This window comes from Enhydra lutris, unplaced genomic scaffold (genome assembly GCF_002288905.1).
Source record: "Enhydra lutris kenyoni isolate GAN:26980312 unplaced genomic scaffold, ASM228890v2 scaffoldscaffold7, whole genome shotgun sequence".
In the NCBI taxonomy this organism is placed as follows: Eukaryota; Metazoa; Chordata; class Mammalia; order Carnivora; family Mustelidae; genus Enhydra; species Enhydra lutris.
In genome coordinates this window covers 18,217,765-18,228,224 of record NW_019154091.1, presented here as the reverse complement: position 1 = coordinate 18,228,224, position 10,460 = coordinate 18,217,765, and the positions used below count along the sequence as shown (strand labels likewise).

The 10,460-nt window shown below is 33.8% G+C and overlaps 1 protein-coding gene across 1 annotated transcript; it reads right to left on the bottom strand.

Annotated features, from left to right (window-relative positions):
- Positions 1-339: 339 nt before the first annotated feature.
- LOC111142273 (60S ribosomal protein L30-like) lies at positions 340-731 on the bottom strand. The gene has a single exon (XM_022495324.1). It carries the CDS (start codon positions 729-731, stop codon positions 384-386), a length of 348 nt encoding a protein of 115 aa, XP_022351032.1. The 3' UTR covers positions 340-383.
- Positions 732-10,460: the final 9,729 nt, after the last annotated feature.

Genomic DNA, 10,460 nt, shown 5'->3' with positions numbered 1-10,460 from the left:
AAAAAAATTACCCTGAGCTATTTTTATTCACTTGGTAGGCAGGTCTATTTATCTCCATTTATAGATAAATAAATAGAGATTAAACAAAAAAATTTAAGTTACTTGTCTGAGGTCACGTATCTGGTAAAGAATGGCACAGTCTCCTCGACTGCCTGACTCTGGTGACAATGCTTTCATCCACTGCATCTGTGTTGCTTCTTTGTATAGTTGCCAGATCCAAGCATTTTATCAACTCCGAAGAGTTGTTCAAAGCTTTCTGTCAAGAATGATCATATAGACAAATTGTGTGTGTGTGTGTGTGTGTGTGTGTGTGTGTGTGTGTGTGTGTGTGTGTGTTTGAAACAAGCTGTGGCCAGTTTTATTAAAGAAAAATTCTACGTGATTTACTTTTCACCAGTCTGTTCCGGCATGCTTCTTCTGATATCAGAATCACCTGGATCAATGATAGCCAGCGTGCACACTCTGTAGTATTTCCCACAGGCTGTACCCAATTCAATATTATTGCCACTGTAGTGATGGACACCAGTTTTGGCCAACATAGTGTAGTATTCTAGTTCAGATTTCCTCAAGGCCGAGCAGTTGTTGGAGAGGATGACCAGCTTCGCTTTGCCATGTCTGATCATTTTCAGAGTCTGCTTGTACCCCAGCACACACTTTACACTTTTCATAGCGAGCTCAAGCCTAGAGTTGATCGACTCCAGCGAGTTTTTCATCTTCTTTGCGGCCACCATCTTCCTGCCTTAGGTACGGGACAGCCCCAGCCAAGAGCAGCTGCCAAAATGGACGGGAGAGAGAAAGGAAAGAGCTTATAGACAAATTTTTTAAAACATGTATGCATGTATTTTTTCGATAACATCCAAATACTTCAATATAATATCAGAATATTACTGTCCTTTAGACAAGGGTAAATAATGATCCAATTACAAAAAATATAAATAATGGAAAACAATAAAGAAGGAATGCTTTATAAGGATAAATATTCTAGAATTAGAGAACAGGGTATGATGGGATACACAGTAACAAAAGAAGAAACCAGAGTGAGAAGAAAATTCTCCTTAATATCTCATTGTCTAAATAACAAGTGTACAAAATTTGACCTCTCTCAAGATATATCCTGATATTTTAAGTGTACTTTGAAGAAAAAGTAATGTGACTAGAGCATATAAGAAGAAAAAAAAAAAGGTTTTCATAGTGGAGTAGGGTGGGAGCTTGACATTAGTTCCAAGCAATAAAAAGTATTATTGAGTAAATAGAATTTAAAGGAATAAATACTTTGAGTATTTTAACCAAATATACTATTATTCCTGTGTAAAATCAAAAACAATAAAATATCAGATAAATAAAGATGGAGGAAATAAGACACCCATAAAATCTCCTGGAAAATTATTCAAAATTTGATTTACCCAGAATTTTTCTAAACCCATTAAAAAATGAAAAAAAAAAAAGCAAGAGAAAGAACATATCAATAAAGCTATGAAAACTTATATTTAATGATAAGTAATCGTTACTACCATCATGATAATGAAAGCACATGTAAGAATCATCAGTCATAAAAAGGAAATGAAAATAAGCTGCAATTAGTAATGACATGTATCTTAATTATATATTATAGTCACAACTATTGAATGAGTGATGGGGTAGAAAAAGGAATGAAATGCATCATCTTATTGCTTTGATATTATTAGCATGAAAAGTTTACAAATATGTATATGTGTCTGTGTTTAAGTGAAAATAGTATATGTATGTTAAATATATTCAGAAAAAAGTACAAATTTTGAAATACAGAAAAAGCCAACGGGGGAAAAAAGATAAAACAAATTTGGCATGAAAACATGAAAAATACCCAAAAGGTGAGAGAAATAAGGTCCAACCTATAATTTATCAAAATTAATATCAATGAGTTAAACCAACACACTAAAACAAAGATTTGGGGACTACATTAAAACTCAAATTCAGATATGTGTCATTAACAGTCAAGTAAATAAAAAATACATAAAACTTCAGAGTGGCAATACTAATAAAAGGCAGGAATTACAGGAGAATTAAAGAAGATAGAATTACCTCAAGGTAAAATAAAATAAATTTATTATAAAGGCAAATGAATCATGACTAATTGTTAAATAAGGTAGCATTACCCATATGAAAATAATCTGAGATTTACAAAGAAAAACAAAACATGACAGCATCTCTGTTCATTGTTTAATGTGTTTAATAAAAACTCTTAGTTCTAATAGAATTGAGTGAAGTTTTAAAGTTTTCATCCAAATATAGACATTTAATTAATACGAATAGTACAGCACATAGTATGGTATAAAAATAGGGTTAGAATATAGATCTAATTATTAACATTACAGATCCCCAACAGTTTCCCCTAAGAATGATGATACAATCTTCCAAGACAAATGTTTTTTAGTTTTATTGCTAAATCAAACATTAAATTTATAATTATTTTATGCATTTGTCATGGGTTCAATCTCAAAGTTTAAAAGTAGATGAGTATTTTCAATTTCCTTATTATTTATAGTCCTCAGTGAAATCCACACTTTTGAACATCAGAAAAGTTAAATGAAAGACAAATCAGCTAATTGGCATAGGAATCTCTTTTTCAATTTCAATGATATGAGAATGCTTTATAGCCTCCCTAAAATGGTGAAAAGTGATGTGTTCATTCTATGATTAATACATGTAAAAGACCTCAACCTGCCTCACAAGAAGAAAATATATAAATAGCTTTCCTCTGCAAGATATTTTAGGCACTATTTTTATGTTAAAACTAATTGAAAGAATAATACATTAAATATATTAAATATGCAAATTAAACATATTTTTTTAGATTAAGATAAATTTATCCTCAACATCTGCCTAACATATTTATTCAGCTGGTTTTTGTTCAGAAGTGGTTTTTTTTTTTAAGATTTTATTTATTTGACAGAGAGGGACAAAGTGAGAAAGAAAACACAAGCAGAGGGAATGGGAGAGGGAGAAGCAGGCTTCCCTTCAAGCAGGGAGCCCGATGCGGGGCTTGATCCCAGAACTCCAAGATCATGACCTAGCCGAAGGCAGATGCTTAACGAGCACCCATGCACCCCCAGAAGTGGTATTTCCTTATGATGATCAATTTTATATAGGAAGCCACTCTCAAAAACAATTTATTATGTCACTATTAGTATCTTCCTGACTGCATCTCCTAAAACATACATAATTCAGAAAAGCCATCATCTTATAATATCTTATTATATTTTTCCTTTTTTTTTTCCTTTTAGGTGACTATCCCTATACCCTCTTCAATTGCAGCCCTTTATGTAAGAAATATGTAGGGTTTTTTTGTTTTGTTCTGTTTTGTTTTTCTGTTTTTAGGATAACATAATATATTCAACTATTCCAATTAGCACATCTTCCTCCACCCTCACTGTGATTTGTTATCTGTGGTCTTTGAATTTTACAGTCAGTTACAACAGAATGTCTACAAAGGTTTTCTATAAGGTCATCTAAGTGTCCAGACATCAAACAATATAAATTTCACTCAGAGTGACTATATCTAATGAAAGTGAAATTTATTATGTGTTTAACTTCATTTTGCTATATAGTTACTAGAAACAAATTCCCTTACACATGAACTTGCTTTAACAGTTGATAAAAAGAAAAATCAAGTCCCCTAAGATACTGTAGCTTCAAATCATACTGTTTTATTGCTATTAATCTGTTACTGTTTTATACTGTTTTTATGCTGTTTTATACTATTTTATTGCTATTATTGCTAATAAATCTGTTTTTAACAAAATAGTATAGGAAATTTAACAAAAAATCCCATTTTTCAGGCACCCAAAAAAGATGCAAAAGAATGAGTAATAGTTCAGGACTTGGATAAATAAATATGTATATTATTATAAATTTATACCAACAATTATAAGCTTCTAATCTCATCTCATCAATTAAACTACATATATTTTCTAAAAAAAATGTTTTCTTTTGTGGATGGGTAACACATAAACTTAGTTGTTAATACATGAAGTACTTTTTCATTACTTATGCTGGAAAAAAAACAAAAATTATCAGTCAATAGTCATATGTTCATGCACACATATTTTCATGATGTTCACATATCATGTAACCTTTGTGGCAAGAAAGTTAAGTATCATATTATACTAAGAGCTTCAGCTGAGGACTCATAACTCACATTGCAGTCCATTAGTCTCCGATAAAGCTTACAATAGCAGACATGATTACTTAAACAGTTCAGGAATATATGATGAAGGCATTATTCAGTCATCTACTATACGTAATTATAAAAGATATATCACAATTTATTACAGTTAGATCAGCCAATGGGTCCTGAAGCACCAGCAAAATTATTTCCCTTTATTGTATACCCAACTCATCTTATAAGTAGGTTCTCATGAAGACAACAGTCAGTGAGATTAAAACAGACCAAGGGAAAAAAATAATATGTATCTGCTGCTTTTCATGTACACTATAATTTAAGGTCAGCAAAAACCAGAGTTTGACTTTCTCTTTTCCCCTATGAAGAAGTAAGATGCCAAAACATCTTAGAACTTGGCTTTGATTCACCTGCAGGTGCGAAGAGTTGAATGTGAGTAGTCATGGTGATTGAATAAATAAAAAAGTAATGTGAAAAAAAGTATACCTTTGAGATTTGAAATTTTACCTCAGCCAAAATGTACTGTAATATTTTATAGACAGATTTTTTTAAAAATCAGAATTAAGGATACAAAATCTTACATGTGAATTCATTTGATTTTACAAAGTAATAGCTCGTACTTTTTGGTAAATAGTCATGCAAAACCTTTTATTTCTTAAAGCCATGAGCTTTTTTATGTGCTTTAGAATTGCATTTTCTGGAAAGCACTAAAATCTATAAGCTACATTCATTTTCTAAGTAATGACTAAGAAATGATGATAGATATTCAAATATTTTCTCCAGAATGAGCTTACAGTGATTAAAAATGAAATGACTGATTTAATAGGGAATTATTTTTACAACCATTTAATCAAGTCAGGTTTATAGGAATCTCTGTTTATTACCAAATATAAACACATCTAAACTTAAACCATTCTTTGAGTGCTGTTTCAAGTATAGTCATCCTTTGATTGCCAGAAAATACAGTATCTAGAATACAGATTTTCCTAAACAGTTTACGTTAAAATGTGACTTTTCTTTGCTATCTAACTTGCTTCTAATGTCTCACCATCACCAGGAAATGTCTCATTGGATACTACTTATTTTATTATTGTTTAAAATTCATGATTTAAATCACAAATTTGTGACTCATAAATAGTTAAGAGAATCCTATCTTAAATTGAACAATGCTTTCAAACACAAAAAAGAGTTGTATGTAAGCGTAACTTTGTCATAGAGGTGACATTAGCTTTAGAGTTACCCTTTCTATTCAAAAACAGTAAAAAAAAGTTTATATAGAAGAATATTATAGACAATAATGATAGTGTCACATAATTATTATTCTTAATTCTTTTGATGTTTTTACTTAAGCTCAAGTCCTTAATGCTGATGTCTAGCATCCTTCCTCTTGATAAATCTTCTGTAGGAAAGCTTTTGATTGCTAGGTCATCATGCTGAAACCTTCTGACTTGTCATTATTATTTTTTTAAGATTTTATTTATTTATTTGACAGAGAGAGATCACAAGTAGGCAGAGAGGCAGGCAGAGAGAGAGAGAGAAGGAAGCAGGCTCCCTGCTGAGCAGAGAGCCCAATGGGGGACTCAATCCCAGGACCCTGAGATCATGACCTGAGCCAAAGGCAGAGCCTTAACCCACTGAGCCACCCAGGAGCCCCAACTTAGTATGTTTGCCCTCGTCTGTGGAGTAAGAACCTACGAGATCTAGTAGGCATTCCAAGGCCAGATATCTATCTGAAATAAAATGTAAACCTGCTCTCTATTTCTCAATTAAATATATATGTATATATATATATATATATATATATATATATATATTCGAGAGAGAGAGGCAGAGGGAGAAGAGAATCTTAAACAGACTCCATGCTGAGCATGGAGCTGGGCACCAACAGTCTCACAGCCTGAGTCGGGGAGTCTGATGCTTAACTGACTGTGCCACCCAGGAGAAGCATTCCACTATTTCTCAATCTTTGACATTCAAAGCCTATCACACAACTGAAAGCATCAAAACTTCACAGTCCATGTTTATTACAGTGTCTTCAAATTTTAAAGCCCTGTGTTTTGGACACTAAGCCTTATTATTATTATTATTAATTATTGCATGTATTTTGTTTCCCAAGTTCTACCCTCTACCTCCCCTTCAAAGTCTTGATTCAGTCCCCAAAATATTGACACTTTCAAGGGGTCCACTCCTTTTTTCACTGACCAAGTTTTAAACCAATTGAGAATGACACTAACAACATTGTGCAGGAGGTTTTTTTAAAAGTATGTCCTGATCTTGGCGAGGTCCCCAAAGTTCATTTCTACTTTTGTTTCCTTTGCCTTTGGAGCCATGTCTTGAAAGAAGTTGCTGTGGCTGATGTTGAAGAGATTACAGCCTATGTTCTCCTCTAGGATTTTGATAGATTCCTGCTTCACGTTGAGGTCTTTTATCCATTTAGAGTTTATCTTTGTTTATGGTGTAAGAGAATGGTTGAGTTTCATTCTTCTATACAGAGCTGTCCAATTTTCCCAGCATTGTTTATTGAAGAGACTGTCTTTTTTCCACTGGATATTTTTTCATGCTTTGTCACAGATTATTTGACCATAGAGTTGAGGGTCCATATCTGAGCTCTCTACTCTGTTCCACCGGTCTATGTGTGTGTGTTTGCGTCAGTACCATGCTGTCTTGGTGATCACAGCTTTTTAGGAAAGCTTGAAATCAGGCAACATGATGCCCCCAGTTTTGTTTTCCTTTTTCAACATTTCCTTGGCAATTTGAGGTCTTTTCTGGTTCCATATAAATTTTAGGATTGCTTGTTCCAGCACTTTGAAAAATACCAGTAGAATTTTGATCAGGATGTCATTGAAAGTATATATTCCTCTAGGCAGTATAGACATTTTAACAATGTTTATTCCTCTGATCCATAAGCACGGAATGCTTTTCCATCTTTTTATGTCTTCTTCAATTTCTTTCATGAGTATTCTGTAGTTCCTTGAGTACAGAGACTTTACCTCTGTGGTTAGGTTCATTCCCAGGTATCTTGTGGTTATTGGTGCTATAGTAAAAGCTTTTTCACAGCAAAAGAAACAGTCAACAAAACAGAGTCAACCCATGGAATGGGAGAAGATATTCGCAAATGACACTACAGACAAAGGGCTGATATCCAAGATCTATAAAGAACTCTCAAACTCAACACACACAAAACAGATAATCATGTCAAAAAATGGGCAGAAGACATGAACAGACACTTCTCCAAAGAAGACATACAAATGGCTAGCAGACACATGAAAAAAATAATCATCATCATTAGCCATCAGGGAGATTCAAATCAAAACCACATTGAGATACCACCTTACATGAGTTAGAATGGCCAAAATCAACAAGATAGCAAACAACAAGTGTTGGAGAAGATGTGGAGAAAGGGGAACCCTCTTACATTGTTGGTGGGAATGCAAGTTGGTACAGCCACTTTGGAAAACAGTGTGGAGATTCCTTAAGAAATTATAAACAGAGCTACCCTATGACCCTGCAATTGCACTACTGGGTATTTACCCCAAAGATACAGATGTAGTGAAAAGGAGGGTCATATGTGCCCCAATGTTCATAGCAGCAATGGCCACAGTCACCAAACTATGGAAAGAACCAAGATGCCCTTCGAAAGATGAATGGATAAATCAGAGAATGAGACAAACCATGAGAGACTGTGGACTCTAAGAAACAGAGGATTTGGGGTGGGGGTTGGGTGAGCCTAGTGGTGCATAATATGGAGGGCATGTATTGCATTGAGTACTGGGTGTGGTGCATAAACAATGAATCTTGGAACATTAAAAAAATAAGGTAAAATTACAAAAAATTAAAAATAAATGTTTAAAAAAGTATGTCCTATACATTTTAAAACAGTGTTTCTTTTTAGTAATATAAATAAAACCATGGTCATTAGTGACATGGCATGCAGTGTAATAAAATGGGAATGGAATGAATATTGATGCTAAGAGAAAATACCAACAAGAGGAGAAATAGAATATAGGACCTCATGTTTAACAGAGGTGAAGAGAAATAAGAGTTCATTCTAATTTTCAGTAGGATAGATGTGGTCAATTCAGTTGAAAACATATTATTTTGAGAGCTTTCTATATCCTGGTCACTGATTCATGCACTAAGTTCATCAAGTGTTTATCCATAATCTACTGTCAAAGTACTGCAACAGATACATTGTAGAAAAATTAAGACTTTTTTTGTCTTAAAGTTTCTTTTAGTCTACTAAAAAAAGAGAGAGAGAATTAAGGGATTATTGCAAACAATAATTACTGCTATATTAGAAAGTGACTATGGTCCTTTGTGTAGATTAAAGGATAAAAAGCCATTTTGGATGAGATTTTGCCAAAGATTAGTCTTTTTTTCCCCCCAGTGTTACAAAATTTATTGTTTATGCACTACCCCCAGTGCTCCATGCAATACCTGCCCTCCATAATACCCACCACCAGGCTCACCCAACTCCCCATCTCCCTCCCCTCCAAAACCCTCAGTTTGTTTCTCAGAGTCCACAGTCTCTCGTGGTTTGTCTCTCCCTCCAATTTCCCCCAACTCACTCCTCCTCTCCATCTCCCAATGTCCTCCGTGTTATTCCTTATTCTCTACAAGTAAGTGAAACCATGTAATTGACTCTCTCTACTTGATTTATTTCACTTCTAGTCCCCTCCATGTTGATACAGTCTTAAAGAGAGAGTTCCCCCATGTGAAAGAAAAAGAGCTGATTCCTTTTTGCTACTTATTTTCCATATAGTCTACAATAAGAGCTTATTCTGTCAGTTTGTTTCCTCATTCCCCCCAGCACCATGTTCTTTTGTTATGAACACATTGAAAGTTTTTGTTTTTGTGTTGTTACTGTTATTTGTTTATTTGTATATTTTGTTGCTAAGAGTTACTTAAATGTCAGGGTTGGTAAATGGAACCATTTTTTACTGATTGGAAAGTATTAATAGTCTCTTCAACATTAGAGAAATCATTTGTTTAAAAAAATAAATTAAAAACACTTTTCCACTCTATATAGCTTCCAGAATACCTTCATTCAATACAGACTGGGGCTTGTTCACTTTAAACCCTCCTCTTAATCCAACACTATTTCTTTCAGGTTGTTGTAGGCAGAAAACCTGGAGGACAGCTCCAGTTAATGTCCAGTGTAGTTGGGGGGATGGAGTTAAACTTCATGTAAGCCACAGAATTATAGACTATTGGTATACATTTAGTGTCTTCCTTTTAACTATTTTTAAAATATATCTACTTAATTAAATTTTTCATATTCATTATAGATTATGTCAAAATATTTGTATTTTTATTCCTTTAGTATTTGTGTATATAATTCACCCTTTTTACTATGATTATTGCTATTATTTTTCTTATGCTCTTTTTATTAGCTAAACTTTATATTTAATAGCAGTATTTATGAGACTATAAATTATGAGTATCTAATTTTAGTATATCTATACTTCCTAGTTTTTCTAATTGGTATAAATAATTTTTACCCCATTGCATTCTTACTGTATTTTTCCCACAGTTTACCAGTCTATCTATTTTAAAAGACATTGAAGAAAATGTAAGCTTTAGCAAATTGTCATGGATATATTTATGCTTTAATTAAGGAAGAGTTTTTATATCCCTAAATGGTTGTTCATGAATTAGCCTTTTTAGCTTCATGCTGTGTAACATCTACCCTTAAAAGTAGAGGACCACAAACTCAAAGATCCCTGTCTTGCTGAATTCAATTAGAAATCAATTATTTCAGGCACCTGGGTGGCTCAGCTGGTTAAGTGACTGCCTTCGGCTTAGGTCATGATCCTGGAGTCCCAGGATTAAGTCCTGAATCCAGCGCCCTGCTCAACAGGGAGTCTGCTTCTTCCTCTGACTCCCTCCCCTCTCATGCTCTCTCATTCTCTCTCTCTCATGTAAATAAAATCTTAAAAAAAAAAAAGAAATCAATTATTTCACAGGCAAAAATGTTTCTCTGTATATCAAATATACTTCAGCAACACTCAGATAAATAGCCAGGATGTTACCTCCTAGAAACTCAAACTCATATACCCCTATTTGAGGAGACCAATGGGAATGAGTCAAGGAGCAGACAGAGAGGGACAAGCAGACTCTATGCTGAGTGTGAAGCCCCACATAGGGCTCATCCCAGGACTGTGAAATCACAACCTGAGCTGAAACCAAGAGTCAGACGCTCAGCTAACTAAGCCACCCAGGTGCCCCAGATGTTCAATTAATTTAAAGCAAAAATGCTAGCAATAAAAACCAAAGACTCCTAAAATGTCTATAAAAACAC